Here is a 17,915-nt window from a genome sequence, read left to right as displayed (position 1 = left end):
GGCTGACGGAACATCAGCATTTGACACTTCACAGGGGAGCGGTGAAATAAACAATAGGCAGAGAAATTGAATTAGAATCAGCTGAGAGTCAGGGGTGCTAGAGGGAGAGAGATGGCCTGATCCTTCACAGTCATTTACATCAAGGCAAAGTGAGTGCTCAGTCGGTGTAATGTAGCTTTGTTAGCCGTTTGCATACATTTGCATTGATGTACATGGCTGCACAAAGATGCATGGCAGTGGAGACCCAAGCCTGAGGGCAGCTAATCTCACTCTCCCTGCTAATTCAGGTAATCCAGAGCTGCGTTATTGACAGCATCATCGAAGTTAAAGATGGCAAAGAACTACAGAGTGGTTTAACTGATCTCCTTGCCAATGCTTGACTGTTCCTTACAGGACATTGTCTAGGGTTCTGTCCAGTCTCGTTTCATTCTGCCATCTGCTAACTTTTGAGTGCTTGGTTTTGCAGCCTAATTTTAATTTCATTTTTTGTATGGAACTTAATAGATCACAAAAATAAATAAAAAATCTCCATCATATGCAAGTGTAACGGTCCTGACCATAGGTCATCAGCCTAGGCCTTTCAGCTTAACAACAGAGCCATTACCACTTGAACCACAGGAATAACGCTGTTAGCTGATAGGAGTAGTAGGCTGTTATCCTCTTTGTGCACAAGCCACTTAGGGAGATGTGACTTACACACTTAGCCAGGGGTGTGACTTACACACAACTATTTGCCGCAGTAGCATGCTGGGAATCTGGATTCCTGGGTTTTATTCCTTGTTCAGGGGTTGAGAGTGTGGGCTAGTCATTAGAACCCAGCCAGGGAATTGGAGGGAGACTGTGACGTAAGACTCTTAGGTCTGGTCTACACGGGGAGGGATCAATCTAAGTTATGCAACTTCAGCTACGTGAATAATGTAGCTGAAGTCAACATACTTAGATCTACTCACTGCGGTGTCTTCACTGCGGTGAGTCGACAGCTGACACTCCCCCATCGACTCCGCCTGCGCCTCTCGGGAGAGCACTTGGGGGTCGATTTATCGCTTCTAGACTAGACACAATAAATCAACCCCCACTGGATCGATCGCTGCCCATTGATTCTGCAGGTAATGTAGACAAGAGCTGGGCAAGTCACTGATGGGTTTTTTTTTTGGTTTTGTGGTCCAACCAAAATATCTCAAAAAATTTTTTTTTATTTGACATGAAACAATTTTTCAATTTTTTTCTCACCAAAATAATAACCCTCTCTCAAAAAGGTGTCAGTTCAGGATGAACAAACATTTTGTTTCACAATTTGTTCTCAATATTTTTAACCATTTTTGTTTGTAGTTAAATCTGGCTAAACTGAGAGGCACCATTTCATTCAGAAAATGTTGAAACAAAATATTGTTACTTTTTCAGAATTTTTCCCCATTTTTTTCCCCAGTGGAAACTATTTGCCAAATTCAACCTGAATTAATGAACAATTTTGCTCAACCCAAAACTGCATTTTTTTTAGTGAAACCCCCCCCCGCAGGGAATCATGGTGGATGCAGGAGGGACTCTGAGTGGACAGGAGACTGGGAGAGGAAAGGGGCAGAAACACGGGGACCATGTGCATCGCAAAGTCATGTAGAATGTGGGTGGACAATGTGAGTGGGACAGAAGACTGGGTGGGGGAAAGAGGGGGCCACTGAGGGGAGAGGCAGAGCTGCTGAGGAGGGCCACAGGATAGTGAGAGGAGCGGGGGAAGGAGCAGGACAGACTGGCAAATCCCTCATCCCAGGGGTAAGGCTAGGGTAAGTGGAATGCCCTCTCTGCAGCCAGGGGGGAGGCTATATTTATGTTTATGAATTTTACATTGAATCTGGAACCTGAAGTGACAAACACACCTTGGAAGGGTGGCTTCTCCTACAGGCTCAAACATCAGCCAGCAGCAGGGAAAAAAAGGATATTTTTGTTTTTAAAAACCACCCCAAGACCTCATGATTTTTCAGCTAGTCTCATGATTTGTGTGTGTGTCTGATTCGTGATTTTTCAACGCTTATGCTTGGCGACACTGCTCTTCCTTTCCCCTCCCACTGCAGTCCACTCTCCTCTTCCCCCCTTGTCCCAGCCCCTGGAAGCTCTAGGGAGGAGTGGGGGCAGGGAACTGATAGGCCAGCTTCTGTACTGTCCCAGCTCCTGGGTCTGCAGCCTTGTCAGCACTGAGTATATTATCCTGAGTCTTGTGAGATTTGGTGCACTTCCGGAAGCCCCAAGACCTGCGGGGCTGCAATGAGTTGAGCAGCTCAGCTTTCATTAAAAGAGAGGTACCGGTAAGTTTCTGGCTCTCAGGGTTTGGAGAAAAGCTTGAAAATGTGCCCCAAGTGCTCCCAAAGCCTCCAAAACCAGAAGCCAAATAAATATTGGGTTCCTTTTAATATGTAGGTTTTAAAAAATCTCATGATTTTACTCAATCTCATGAGTTTTTACCCAAGCTCATGATTTTCAGAGGGACGGACTCGTGCCTTTATTATGATTGGGGTTGGCAATCCTGGGTTTGACAAACTTCCCATAATGCAACATGGGGGGCGGGGGCAGTTTTTCTGTGCTGAATCATGGGAAGTTAATTGGCCAGACACTGCCTCCAGCTGCCATGCCAATGCAGTCTAGTTTTTTGTTCTTTACAAATCCATGCAGTTTATTGTCCATGTCTCCTTTAGCCTCTAGCTGTTCCGTGAGTCTTCCCCTCACCTCCATATTTCCCAAGTATTTTACTTAGAATAGAAGGACCAATATGTAGACACGTGAGCTGTTAATTAGCAGGATCATTCTTCTTTTCTTTCCTCCCCAGTCACCATGTTTTTTCAGAACTGATTGCCAGGGGACAGAATTCATTAGCTAACTCAATATCCTCAGATGCATATTGTGACAAAGTTCCTCCTCTACCTTGGTGGGTCCTGCACTTATTTGGCAGATTTGCTCACCTCAGTGATCTTCCCCACAGTCCAGGTCAACTTCTCCTGTGTCTGATCAGGAGTTGGGAGGTTTGGGGGGAACCCAGGCCCGCCCTCTACTCTGGGTTCCAGCCCACAGCCCTGTGGATTGCAGCTGTCTATAGTGCCTCCTGTAACAGCTGCATGACAGGTACAACTCCCTGGGCTACTTCCCCATGGCCTCCTCCAAACACCTTCTTTATCCTCACCTCAGGACCTTCCTTCTGGTGTCTGATAATGCTTGTACTCCTTAGTCCTCCAGCAGCTCACTCTCACTTTCACTCTCACCTCCTTGCGCCTCTTGCTCCCAGCTCCTCACACTCACTTCCTCTCCTCTGGCTCCCCCCTCCCTGACTGGAGTGAGCTCCTTTTTAAACCCAGGTGCCCTGATTAGCCCGCCTTGATTGGCTGCAGGTGTTCTAATCAGCCTGTCTGCCTTAATTGGTTCTAGCAGGTTCCTGATTACTCTAGTGCTCCGGTCACTCAGGGAACAGAAAACTACTCATCCAGTGACCAGTATATTTGCCCTCTACCAGACTCCTGTACCCCACTGGTCTGGGTCTGTCACAATATCATCATGACAGGTTGGCTGGGATCATACACGCTGATGGATTCCAAGGGCTCTGTTACCTGCTCCTTATTCAAATCTCTTTTTATAGGGCCTTCGTCATGTCAGAATAGTTCAAATGCCTCTTTTTCTTATCCAAGTAGCTATAAAAAGGAATTCATTGTCTCGGCCATTGGTGTGCAATCCCTTATTTCATCCCTCTCCTTGCTGAGGTTCAGATTCTGATGCCCTTACTCATACTGCAAAGTACCTTGCCCTTGAGAATGGCTGTGGGCTGCAGTAGGATTAGTAGAGGAATACAGTGTGCAGGAGGATGGCAGAATCTGGTGCTCTCTACTATTTCTTTTTTCCAGGCTATAACAGCTCCTGAGACTGGATGTCTTTCTCAAACTATGCTGCAGTTCAACCATGAATTACAGGGCTAGAGGCCGGAATTACAGAGTGAAATTTTCTGGCCTGTGCCACGCAAGAGATTAGACTAGATGAACAGACTGGCCTTAAAAATCTATGTAGCTATTATTAAAACAGAATGAAATTTGAAAATCCATTTTCCTTTCCACCAGTGACACTGGTTGTTGACTCTTAGTGAGATACTCATCTCTGACAGTGAATGTAGGTTGGTCAATTTCCTTTGTTTGTAGTCAGGTTCACTTCCCAGTTCTCACACATCAGCCCATTGCTTTCCTGGGCACAGGGGTGCTGGAACAATTTGTATAGTGTGGGAGCTGAGAGTCATCGAACCTCACTGTAAACCCTGCAGCAGCACCCCCTGCAACCTTAGTTCCAGCACCTGTGCCTGGGCGGATTCCTAATACTTGCAGCTGTGCAGAGAAAGGTAGTTTCGTTTTGTAGAGGATATTGATATTTCAAAATTTGGTCTCGTTCTGATTTGGAACAAAACCTCAAAATTTCAAAATTATTTGTGAAAGGGACTGGAGTCCTGGCTCTGGGCCTGTCTGCCTGCCAGGGGGGAGCTGCCGCGGATGCTGGCTGGAGGCGCTGGGGTCTGCGGCTCTGAGGCAGTCCACCAAGCAGTTCCGTTGCAACTTTGTCAATTTCGACGAATCAGCATTCTCCAAAAGAAAAAATGTTCTGGAGAAAACAAAATTTAAATTGAACCAACTGTTTTGATTACAAAAACCAAAGCCAAAACAATTTCATGGAAGTATTTCTGTTCAGACTTCAGAGGAGCTATGCTGCTTTACATAAACTGGGGATCTGGTCCCTTGATGTCAATGGAACTATGCAAATTTACATGTGCTGAGGATCTGGCCCATTGATTTTGTGTAAAAACAATTTAAAGAAGCATGAAAAATGTGGATGCAAACCTAGTTTGGCCAAATTGCGAGCACCTTGCTAGGGTTTCACTGGGCCTGTACTAAGTTAAACTCCTTTGGACTTCATGTTGAGCTGATGCCTGAGGAAACATTGAGTAAACAGCTCAGGATCTCGCCTGTTTACGGTGCTCCTTAAAATAACATACATCTATTTCTTATGCAGAGGATGAATACTAAGGCTGGTGACTGGGCTATTAATGATGTTGCATTAAGTTTTGCCCCTCAACTGACCAGGATGATTCAGAGTAGAGAGGAGGGTGCGGTAAAGCACCAGGTTATAGGGATTCTACTCACGGAAATAAAGCAGATGTCTGTCAGTGTAGCAGAGTGGCAGGGGTTAGCTTTGACAGCTGTCAATCACTCTCCCTTCTGTTGAGGCTTTGCAAACTACACCCACTCTGTCCAATCACTTTGGTTGAGAATTGGGACTGACTCTGGAAGGTTAAAATACGCCTGGAAGACACCTTGAGCGAGTGATGCTAACCCCCAAATGAGACTACACGGAGGCAGGAGAGGTGCCCTAGGTCACTGTAATGCAATGGCTAGCCCACTAACATCTGGACTGCTTGGGAGACACCAGATGTAAGCAGTGATGAGCTGCCAAAATCTTAACAACCAGTTCCCTATAAAAAGTTCTGCTTTAAGGGATGTGCCACAGTATGTATTTTTTGTACCAACATACATCCGTATTTTTAAAAATTCCTCCCAGACAGCAATTTAAGAATAAAAAAGCTGGACATGTCTGGGAAAATACGGATGTATGTTAACCCTACCTAAAGTTCTTTTTTAAAAAGATGGGCCTGAACCAGAAATGAGCTCCGTTTCACATGTGTGGGTCACCGCCACTCCCTGGGGGTGTGCTAGGGTGACCAGATGTCCTGATTTAATAGGGACAGTCTCAATTTTTGGGTCTTTTACTTATATAGGCTCCTATTACCTCCCCACCCCCGTCCCGATTTTTCACACTTGCTGTCTGGTCACCCTAGGATGTGCACATGTGTGGGTCCCAGCTGCTCCCTGCCCCCCTCATTGAAGCAGGTGTGCAGGGTTACTGCCCTGGGAACTGCAGGGCACCAGTGGACATGGGGCCAGCTGCAGACAGGGGCATGGGACAGGGCTAGCTGGAGGCACGGGGTGTGGGGCTAGCTGTGGGCAGAGTAGGGGGTGTGGAGCTGGCTGGAGGCAGGAGGGTGCAGGGCTGGCTGGAGGTAGGGGCTGGCTGCAGGTAGGTTGCAGGGGGTGGGACTGGCTGGAGACAGGGGGGTGTGGGGCTGGCTGGCTTCAGGCAGGGCCGCAGGGGAGTGCATCAGGGGTTGGCTGGAGACAGAGGAGTGTGGGGCTGGCTGGCTGGCTTTGGGCAGGGAGGTGCAGCAGGGTTTGGCTGGAGACAGGGCAGGGGGTGCGGCAGGGGCTGGCTGCAGGCATGGGGTGCGGGGCTGGCTGGAGACAGGGGCTGGCTGCGGGCAGGGTGGCGGGTACTCACGGGGAGAGCAGCTCGGAGCAGCCTGAGCAGCAGGTCGCAGCCCGGGCCCAGCAGACCAGCTGGGGACCCACCAGGCAGCAGCGGGAGCCCCAGGGCCAGGGGAGCAGCAGCAGCAACATGGCCAGGCAGTGCCCCACAAGGCTCCCGCAGTGCAGCGCCCCTGGCGGCCGGAGGAACAATTACATCACTTCCCGGCTGGAGCCCATCAAAGCCGCAGCGCCCCCTCGCAGGGAAGCAGGTTAACAACCAGTTCTAAAATTGCTTCAAAATTTAACAACCACGCGAACTGGTGCAAACCGGCTCCAGCTCATCACTGGATGTAAGTGTATCATTGGGAGTCCATTGAGAGAAATCAGTGGAAGAGGGAGTTCCGCTGGCACTTCACAGGGCTGGGAAGCTGGGCTAGTGGAAGCTCACAGAGGCGGGACGCATTGCTAGAATGCATATGGCGCCTTCTATCAAGCAGAGTGACAGTTAGAAGTAGTGGTGTTTACTGTTTACAGGGTGCCCAAAGGATGTAGGTGCAGGGAGTGTGACAACCCAGAAACCCCAGGGTGAATCTACTGGAGAGAGAGAAAGAGAAACAAACCAGGAGCCACCAGGGTGACATACAAAAAAAATTGTTTTTATTTCTCATGTGTGCACACAAAAAAAAAGGAGAAGAGGAGGAAGAAGAAAGAAGAAAAGATTCAAACAGAATTGAAGCAATGAGGAAAAGCCAAGAATGGCTGCAACAGCCTACAACAGGTATGACCCTACGCCTGACAGTGCCCTCCTCTCCCACCTACCATCCTCCCAGTGGCCGCTGCTAGTTCTGGCTTGATTGTGTTGTCAGTTCTAGAATGGTTATTTGATCCCTTTTTCCTGCCTTTCAAATCTTTGTCACCTTCCCAGACCTGAGCGAGGAGCACATTGCAGTAGCGTGGGTGGGTCCTACAGAAACTCTCATCCTGTCAGTCCCGAGCAGGATGGGTCTGGCTGTTGTTTCTTTCCCTTGGGGGCTGCATATCCTTTGGGTGAAAAAAGTCATTTTTTCCCAAGTTCAGTAAAACAAGAGTCCTTTGGGGGAAAAAATGTATCCAGAATAACATTCGCGAGGAGAGATGGATGCAGGGTAGTTTGGGTTTTGTTTGTTTAATATCCTCACATTCATGTTGTGATTAGTTCTGAAGCCTTGCTCTGTATTTGACTCAGCACTATTGATGGATCAGAAAGCATGCAGACATGGCCCCGTTTCAGCACTCTGAAGTAAACCCCCCACATTTACAGGTCATAAAAGGTGTCTTTTTAATGGAATCATCCCTCCCTCCCTTCCCGCCCCCATTGCTCCCACATCCCAGCAAGGCCTCTAAACAAGAGGTCAGTTAATGAGAGGACACAGGAACTTCAGAGAACAGGCCTCAGGTGCCACCAGGTTCCAAATGCTGCATTTCCTGTTCCTTCCAGCAAAGCACGTCATTTGCCACAGCTCATGGGATTCTTTCCCCCAAAAGAGAAAAAAAAGAAAGGGTTGTGCCACCCTTCTGCTTGGTCCGTTAGAGAAAGCAAACATGGCGATGGAGCAAAGAATGAATGGAAAAGACAAGGAGAGCGAGGAAGAAGAGTAAAGAAAAGAATGACAAAGAGAAGTGAGAGAGAGAGAAAGAGGAAAGAAAAAGGAGAGGGAGGGAAGGGCAGTGGAAATAATACTTTACACTTCTGTAGAGGTTTCTATCCAAGGACCTCAAAGCAGTTGGCGAACGTTAACAAATTCAGCCTCACCCCACCTCTGTAAAGTAGGGAAGTATGATCATGCCCATTTGATAGGTGGGGGACTGAGGTGCAGAGAGATGATGTGACTTAACAACATTTACCCAAAGCCAAGAAGAAAACTCGGGAGTCCTAGCTCTGTCATCTGGTCTGACCACTGGAAACACCAATCCCTTCTCCATAAGTGATGGTGAGCTAGAAATGAAGGAGTAATGGAGAAAGAAATAAAGGGTGTTGGGGAGGGAGATAAAGAGGAGAAATTAAAGGAGGGAGGAAAATAAAGGAGAGCGAGGGAAGGAAAGAGAGGAGAATGGAGGAGAGAAATGAAACACAGCGACAGATTCAGCTGGATTTTGCATAGTGATTTTGTTTTCCTTCCAAACTTTATTTTTTGTTTGTTTTTTGTTGTAATTTTTTTTTAAGAAAAATGAAAAAAAAATCCACCTAAAATAAATCAACTCCCAGGCTCCTGGGGAAGGAGCCCTTCTACAATTTGGCTGATCCCTCAGGTTCTGGGTTTGTGCTGTGCTTTATTGAACAGATAGTTTTGTTTTCAGTGAGCACAACGAGACTTGCACAGTACAGACAGCGCGTTCCTTATGTACAGGATGAGACGAGGCTGTTTTAATAACTACCATGATGATGATGGAGATGAACTTATATACAAGAGGAATTGCCTTCACATTACACACATTATCTTCCTACAAAGCAGCAATTGTTTTTGCAAATAACATAATATTAAATAATTGGTAGAATTTTTGTGTTTCCTGCATAGCCCAATCTAATGGAATCTATATGAATATTGATGGTTTTCTTCTGCATAATATCATCACATAAATCCCCGTGTCAGCACTAGACTTTAGCTATAATACTGCTTTACAATGCATCCATCGACTGTAACTCAAAACAACCAACACAAGAAACTCTTTGGCAAATGTAATTCAGTACATTCGCATGGGACTTTACGGGGGAGGTGATGGAAGAGGATAAGAATGCCTGGTCCTCTGCATATTACTCTGTCCTTCTGTTTTCCTGATCAAACCCACTTGCTGTTCTTCTAAACTTTTCAGGCCAAATCAATGCATGGGGGAAATCCTCTTGCATCAGTGGAGTTAAACCAACTATGAATTTGGCCCTCTGAGCATAAAATTAAGCCAGCCATGACAGAGCCAACCAAATCCTGCCTTCTCAGCCTATATTATCTCTCTGTGAAGTGCCATCATAAGAGTGGACTTTTTTCAATGGCTAGCTGCTTTGGAACAGGCTTCCTGAACTGCATGTTGTCCAATGTGAGGTGTATCAGTCTCATGTTTTCTAGCCCCTTGGGTTATTCTAGTTGTCAGGCTTGGGGTTAGATACCTCTGGCCTTGACCGCATGCTGGGTGAAGTTGGATTTTGGACAAGGAGAGCAGAGGTACTACTGAGAGACTCAAATGGGAACATCACAGCTTATGGCCCAGCATTTATCTAGTATGTGGGGGACAAACGAAGGGGATGATAAGGGTGAGTTTTTTAAAATGATTAACCAATGTCTCTTTTTTCATTTGAGATAGACTGAGACAATAGGCAAAATTCTCGACCCAGTCACAATGACATAAATCTGGATAAATTCCAATAACCATTGACTTCAGTGGGTTCACAGTAATGAATCTGGAGCAACTCCATTGACTTAGTGGGGGTGGAGTAACTCTGTTGACTTCACTGGAGTTACTCAGGATTTACCAGAACAGATTTTAGGCCCTTATCTTCTGTGTAAACAAAAACACTCCCTCTTAGCATTCTGTGCTATCCCATTGCAGAAAATGCATCCATCTGGTCACCCTGAGATGTGCAAGCGCTGAAAAGAGCTCTGGGTGAGTGGGGTCTTTGGGACCATTACAGCCAGCTGCTGCTGATGGACTTTTCTTGCCTTCAGGCTAACCCTGGAGACAGAAAGCTGAGTCCATGTGCACATTTCATTCAGAGGCTGGGAACCATTGGCTTTATACAAATGCTAGGTTTGGAAATTGTTCCATGGTTCACATTTCCACCCTCAATGGGTTGACTCTATCCTGCCTTTATTCATGGACAGTAGCCTACTCATCTTATCCCAATCCTCTCTCTAAACCAACAATGAGAATCTACCTTTTGCTGCCCAGGAGATCAGCTCTAGCCTTCATGTTTTCTTTGACTAGCTTTTTGGGAGTGTCAGTCCAAAGAACAGGAGCATCTGAAGTTGCCAGCAATACAGGAGTAATAAGCATTTCCACTGACAATCAGCCTTTTGCAAAACAGTGCTTGGCAATCACTGGTGAACCAAAGAGAGCAGAGAATCACTACAGAATCATTACAAGCGCATTCAGGAATCAGGGAGTGAATATTATGGTGTGTAATATAGGCTTGAGGGTGCAAAGATGAGGGTATAGAGGATAGATGTTAGGGTGCAGAACACAGAGAACTAAGTGTAGGGATTAGGGTGAAGGGACCGTGAGAGTGGGATAGGGCATAGACTGCAAGGCTGCAGGGGTTTGGGAATTGAGAATAAAACACTTAATGGGGTTGTAGGGGTTAAGGTGTAGGTATTCAGGGAGCGGTGTAGGGCACAGGTATTAAGCTGTGGGAGTTAAGATGTCAGGTTGACTGAGGCAGGTGTGTGTGAAGGGAGTAGGTGCAAGTTTAAGCGCATGGGAACCAAGTGGTAGGGAACCAAGCAACAATCCCAGTCAATTCTGAATTTGTCTGTTTCAGCTCTGCTGGCGAAGGGAGATCTAATGGACCTGCATGAAACCCCACACGTTCCTTTCTACCACAAGCGCAAGTTAGAGCAAGAGACTGGGTTTGTTTTCTTTGTTTGATGACAACTGACATGGAAAAAGCTGACTTCCCATGGGGTGCATTTAGTTGGTTGGTTTGTTTGGTAACTTTTCTTTTTTTTTTTTTGCCAGATGTGAATTGTCCACACTGCTCCCCAGAGAATGGGATTGGGATTAGGAAAAGAGGAGGTGATGGGGCAGAGCTGGCCTCCAATCCTCTCCACCATCACATTCTAGTGCAAAACAGAAAGGAAATGAAACCCAAGAGTGAAAGGGGAGCATCAAACATCAGAGGAACTTGTGTGCCATTCGGGTGAGGGGATTTGGGTTTATTTTTGTAGGGTTTTTTTTATTTTGTTTTTTTGTTTTTTGTTTTCTTTTTTAGAAAATTGGGGATTTGTTCATTTTTTTTCCTTTTTACAGACCTTCATGACAAAGCATAAAAACACAGTTATATTTATATATCTATTTATATATTTCTTCATTTCATCGGTCGGTTGGTTGATGTCGCTCCATCCTCCTGTCTGAGCTGATTGTGTGTCACAGAAATCGTGTTTGTGTGTGTTTCAACCCAACTCCGGCCTGCGAGGTCACAACACGCTGGGTGTGGCCTTCAAACGGAACCTTGAAGGAAGCCAAGGCATGAAGAGAAGAGTGGGGATGGAGCACACAGAGAGACCCAGGGTGGTGGGGGGGAAGAAGGAGGAATGGAGAGTGTTGCACTTGGGCCTTTCCTTCACTGCCAGCTGGGTTGCCTCTCTGTGCTGCCATCCCCATGCTAGCCTCTGAAACAGGCTTATCGGTTAGCGTTTTGAAGCATCCACCACGGAAGAAAGTTTCTTGAGGGAACAATTTGTTGCAGGTGGCTTCCTCCCCACTTCACCCTGCCTCTACCGCTCCCTGGAGAACAGGGTCCTGTATAAACAAGGGTTGCGGGTTGCATTGCTTGAATTCCCCTCAGTCTTCAAAATCAGGGTGGCTTTGCGTGGCTGAACTGTGCCTGGGATGGTTTGAAGGACTACAGCAGCAGGTGAGCTGGCCACAGGCCTTTCCTGTTGTCCACGGAAGTAGTTGAGTTGGGGCGAGGGACAGAGTGCAGGGGACGCGTATTTCTCAGTCCGATGTCGTGAGCGCTTCGATCCAGCACATTCTGCAGGGAAGGGGAGGGATAGCTGGGCGTGGAGGGGGACGGTGAAGTTCTCTTCACCCTTCCCAGGGATGGAGAACGTTGATCAGACAGGTACAATATGAAGGCCTAAGCTGTCGCCCTGCAGTTTCATGTGGTTTCCATGGTAACTAGTGGCGGTCATAGGCAGCGGCAGCAGTGGGAGGTGCAGCGCCTCGGGATGTGGCACTATAATAATAAGGGGAACCTGAAAGTTAACACAGGAGAAGAATGGACTGGTTTGAAAGGACAAACAGTAAAAAAATAAAAATAAAAAAAAAAGAAGAAAAGAAAACGAAACAAAACAAAAGAACAAAAGGAGAAGGACCAAAGGAAGGACCTGTGGCCAGGAGCAGGTGGGCCAACACTTTCACCCAACTGCTATATTTCTCTGAAGATACATTGCCACACATCATGCTCCTGGCAGAGCTGGTCTCTCCAGGGCTGGGAAATCCTCCTTCCAGTAGACCAGCGGTTCCCTTGCTATGGGCTGCACCCCCACTTGGGGTTATGCCATTAGCAGATAAGACTGCGATCCCAATTGAATATGATGGCACCTCCTCCAAATGGCGCTCTCTGCTTGATCTTGCATGCACACCTATTTCTGCTGGGGCCCTGTGGAGGCGTTGCAAAATGAGCACCCTGCTCTGGATTCTTTGGTTGCTTTGTTGCTGTCTGGCATTGTGGGAATCAATAAGTCTCCAAATGGGGGCGTGCAGGCAAAATATCTGGGACCCATTGCTGTTGCCCTTCTGCACAGGGGCTGAGAGGTCAGTGTGTGAGTATCACTCTGGCAGCACCCCGTACCTGAGCTGCAGCAATTCATCTGCACTAGGCCTCTAGGGGTTGGATTGACTGAACAGATGTGATATGGAACTGCGAGCCATCTCCAAACACAGTTGGGGGAGAAACAAAACAATTGTCCTTTGTTCATTGCTTGGGATTTTGGTCACACTTGGAAGAGAAGCCCTCCGGGTGGTTATTGGATGGGAGTTAAATAGTGATTGATTATTAAGATCACATTTGCTGAGGTTTAACAACACTGGAATAAAATTTGTATCTATTACCCAGTTGTTAAACCTTAGTGAATATGTAGTTAATAATCACAGCTTATTTATTTTACATACAATAAATCTCCTCCTGTTCCCGTACAAGGAAATGCTGTGTGAGAGGACAGAGTTTTAGGGCTTTTCTTCCCCTCTCCCCCCACAGATTTTACTTTTTCTGTGAACATTAGGTTCAGTGGGGTCCATCCCTGCTAGACAGACTCCACCAGCCACCGACAAACTTGACCAAATTCACCCAGGCATTGTGGGCATTGCTCCTGGGTGGAGAACTTGCTGACCACCCTTGGAATGGGCTCTGGGTGCAACCCATGGAGAAAGGAGAACCTGAAATGGATTTCTGACCTAATCTGAAGTAGAGTCTTGGAGTAGCCTCAGGTCGGAGAAAAAACAGATGTCATGAAAATACTCACTGAGAGGCCAGACTGGACAGTGAGGGAAAGGAACTTTAGCCTGGCCAGATACTTGCAGACCCATTTCAGAAAACAAACGAACAAATGAAAAGAAAACAAAGAGACGTACAGAAGGAGCGCGAGGCGGGTGAGTGTGTGTGCGGGCGGGCAGGTACTCACTTAGTAATGCAGGGTTGCTGAATCGCCAGGCCTCGTTGTAGGTCGTATACTGAGGGTGACTGTAAGGGTTCCCCGAGAACTCGCTCCCTGCAAGGAACAAAGTGGGAAGTGAAACACAGTGGGAAAGACATGTCTCTACCTTTCCCCTGAGCTGGCGCTTAGGTTCATCTGACCCAGACTATACCAGTTTAGGTAGTTTCTTCACCCACCTGGAAGTGCAACTTAAGGATATACAATTCTTTAATTTTCAGTGCAATGCTACCGACCCTGGACAGTCAAAAAGCATGAGTCAGGCCCTCAAAATCACAAGATCTTTCTAAAATGTTTAAAATATTGGACTCTTTTTCTTTACTGCCTGGTTTCCAGATCTGCAGGGTGCACTGGGGGGTCATATTTTCAAGCTTTGCTCTGCAACTATGAGGGATAGGAACTTGCTTTTTTTTTAAAATGAAAGCCAAGATCCACACCTAATCCCATGACTTCAGGAGCTGGGCCTTTAAAAGAAACACCAAATATTGCAAGACTCATGATAAAACCACAGGAATTGTCAACACTGTCAATAGCAACTCGCATTGGTCAGTTTTGTTCTTAGTAGGATGCTGGGGGTTGTGAAATGGGGAAGGGTTGTTAAGGAGGAAATCGTGGGTGGTGGTCATCAGAAGCACTTCACAGGGAAGTGAGGGGGAATGCTATATATGAACTGCAGAGTGGAATATGAATGCACAGCCCTTTCCTTCCTTTCCCCTCCATAGCATCATCCAAGCCACAAGAGTGCCTCTGATGTGATGGGCGCCCCATTGATATTCTCTCAATGACTCTTTCAAGTACATAAAAGGTTGTTACAAGGAGGAGGGAGAAGAGTTGTTCTTCTTAACCTCTGAGGATAGGACGAGAAGCAATGGGCTTAAATTGCAGCAAGGGAGGTTTGGGTTGGACATTAGGAAAAAAATTCCTAACTGTCAGGGTTCTTAAGCACTGGAATAAATTGTCTAGGGAGGTTGTGGAATCTCCATCATTGGAGATTTTTAAGAGCAGGTTGGACAAACACCTGTCAGGGATAGTCTAGATAATACTTAGTCCTGTCATGAGTGCAGGACACTGGACTAGATGACCTCTCGAGGTCCCTTCAAGTCCTATGATTCTATGACTTCCATACAAAACTTGCTCAGGTTACAAGTCAAAAGGTGATTTTTCCAGTTGCTTGTGCAATGGATGCTGCTTGGGTTTGAAAGGCAAACTGGGTTCTTTCTGCCTCTGGGTTCTCTTTGTCTCTTCATCTTTGCCTAAGATGGGCCCAAAACAACATGACTATGAACTCTGTGAATTGCTGGAAATCTGGACCAGGATCCAAATTTTGCAGCTTCGGTTCAGAAAACCACCCAGTGCACCTCCCTAGCTATATGGGCTCTTCAGGGCTAATGAACTTGCAACTGAGAAAATATGACTGGAAGACATACATTGCGGTCAGACTGGGTGATCATAATGGTCCCTTCTGATCTTAAAATCTATGAATCTGTTGAGTAAGGAGATAGCATTTTTAAATAGATACTTGTCTGATCACCTCTCTTTAATGAAACTGCAGACAGGCTGGGAAAGAGCAATGCCAGCCGAGAGCCTCCGTAATGCACTCAAATGACACTGAACATAGGTCTGAACTTTGAAAAGAAGTGGGAAAAGAACAAAGTGGCCATGGTGCCTGGTCTGTACAGTGTGATAATAACTTGCCAGCTATTCTCTGTAGGGACCAGAGTCCTTGGTAGAGAAACAATGAGTGTAGAAAGCATCCAGGCCTTCTAATAGAGATCCACAGCATGGAGGTTAAAAGCAATAAAGCAAAGTACATGGAATGCCTCAGACACAATTACCAAAGAGATTTCAATTCATTATTCTCTAATCTCTGCCAGTGCTTCCTTCTCAGGAGCAGTAGAGCCAATGGGCCTTATTCTCTGCTGGTGGAAACTGAGTCCATGGAGTCAACAATGATTTATCCTTGATAAGGTTCTATTGGGTTTTCTAAGCAATTCAGAATAATAGCATAAACTAATCACCATTAAAAGGTCAACTTTTGTCAAGAGCTACACCCCCCATTCCATCCTCCCCTCTCTGGGGTCTGAGGTACTGCAGTTACAGTAGTTCTTACTCTGAGGGCTTGTCTGTACTTGAAATGCTATAGTTGTACTGCTGTAGCACTTCAGTGTAGACACTACCTATGCTGACAGCCTGCTCTCCCATCAGTGTAGGTAATCCACCTCTTCAAGATGTGGTAGCTAAGTCAATGGAAGAATTCTTCCGTCAACCAATTCTTCCGACAACCTAGTGCTGTCTACATGGGGACTTAGGTCGGCTTAACAATGTTGCTCAGGGAGGTGGATTCTTCACACTCTTGACTGATGTAGTTAAAACAACCTAATTTTCTAGTGTAGACCAGGCCCGAGTAGAGGGGAGTAGTTCAGATTCTACCGAGTTGGAGCTGTTGGCAAATATTGACTTTATAATGGCAACCACTGAATGTGCTTCCAATCCAGAAACATCCAGCCCTGGAAACTCTGATGGATAGATGGGGGATAGTCACAATAGCCCTGCTAGAGAGAACACGGGATGCCCTGGGAGGCAGGCAGAGGGAGACTACACAGAGGCACAGTACCAAGCATGGCCCTGTTGTAACACCACTGAAGTGAGCTGCTCAGCAGAGTTGTACCAGGGAGAAACCCAACCCAGAGAGAAGGAAAAGGCCAACCAGATGGGCATTTCTGCTCCAAGCTGGCTCATATAGCATAGCCCATGTCTCGGTATGGCTGTGGGGGAGAGCAAAATTCTGATATTTCAATGCTTCTCTCTCTCTCTCTCTCTTTCTCTTCTCTGTTGTCATCCTAAACTGTTTACAGTGATCCTGAACCACAGGTTAAGTAGAGGAGAAAGAGCCCCACTCTGGTGCAGCCATGGGGAGCTGGGGAGGATGGAGGGCAGCCACTGGAAACGGTGTTTATTGACGAGGAGTGAAAGCATGCATGCAGTAGGATAATGAGCTTTTGAGCTCAACTGTGACCAAGAGGAACTGAGCTATTGCCTTTCCCGATCGCTAATGAAACAAGTGTAATTTCCTCATCAGCATTGGATTCTGTTTAATGCTCCCCCCGTTGCTGCTACCAGCCCTCTGCAGGCTCCATGCTGCTCTCGCTAAACCCCTTCTTTTGGAGAGTCCTCCAGAGGGTTTGCAGAGTGACTCCAGCAGGCAAAGGGGTTGAGGCTGGGGCTGGGGCTGATGGCTTCTCTAAGAAAGAGGGGGAAGGGAGACAGGGATTGAAGGTGTCCTGTCACTTGAGCAGCAAGCCTCCCAAGCCTGGAACATACACAGATCTAGCATAACATTAAAGTAATGTCTGATTAATCCTCCTTCGAGTGACCAATTCCTGCCCTTTGCAGGAAGACGCACTCAGTGACCTAGTAGCTACCATCCATCTCTAGAGCCAGTGAGCCTAAGTTGCAGCTGTGAAATGTGTGCAAACAGGTGACTGTGAATGCAGGACACATCTTAAGGCAGCATCTGTATGAGCCAAAAGGATACTTGCACCCCAGATTACCCATTTTGCACATGTCTGTGTGTCTCTAAGGGGGACAAACTCCTTTCTGTTACAACAGTGCAACCCCATTGATGTCAGCAGGGTTTTACTGATGTAACAGAGATCCATTTGGCTAGAGCTGGTCAAAATGTTTTAGATGGAATACTTTTCCTTCTCACAGTGCTGCTTCAACTAAATTGAAATATTTCACAGGAATGTGTAGATTTCAATGAAATTTTCAACAGACAAACTTTAAAATGATTCACAATTGAGTATTTTGTTTAGACTTCCTTGTTTTGTTTCAACTTTCTCATTTCATCTTAACTTTCTTGTTTTGTTTAACTTTCTTCTTTTGTTTTATTTTGCTTTGACATATATTACTGAAACGAAGCATTCTGATATTATCAAAATGTTTTGTTTCAATGTTACTGCACCAAATATTTCAATATTTTGATTTTTTGTCCCAATTTGAGATAAAACACAAATTTGGAAATGTTGGAATTTCCTGCAGGACAGAAATTCCATGTGTGTCCCTTTGGATCCTGAATGCAATCCCCTGAATCTGAACCTTTCTTCGCAGAAGTCTGTGTTGTCTTATGATTCAGTTCTTTAGGCCGTACATCTGCACTTCATGTCCAACCACAGAATCACATCTATGCTCTGGCATC

General features: G+C 46.2%; 1 protein-coding gene across 3 annotated transcripts in view; it reads right to left on the bottom strand.

The window, feature by feature from the left end:
• Positions 1–6,988: 6,988 nt before the first annotated feature.
• Positions 6,989–17,915, bottom strand: part of PAX2 (paired box 2) — a 102,168-nt gene continuing 91,241 nt past the window's right edge. For 2 of the 3 annotated variants that reach the window (XM_045022840.1, XM_045022841.1), the window contains exons 9-10: positions 13,688–13,774; positions 6,989–12,259 (exon numbers count right to left, since the gene is read on the bottom strand). In XM_045022840.1, the coding sequence (XP_044878775.1) occupies positions 12,183–12,259; positions 13,688–13,774 (164 nt within the window). In that variant the 3' untranslated portion in view covers positions 6,989–12,182. The remainder of the gene's footprint in view (positions 12,260–13,687; positions 13,775–17,915) is intronic. The other variant, XM_045022839.1, reaches the window with a different exon arrangement.

This window comes from Mauremys mutica, chromosome 7 (assembly GCF_020497125.1).
Source record: "Mauremys mutica isolate MM-2020 ecotype Southern chromosome 7, ASM2049712v1, whole genome shotgun sequence".
Lineage (NCBI taxonomy): Eukaryota > Metazoa > Chordata > Testudines > Geoemydidae > Mauremys > Mauremys mutica.
The sequence above is the reverse complement of the archived record's forward strand: the minus strand, read 5'-3'. Positions and strand labels throughout refer to the sequence as shown.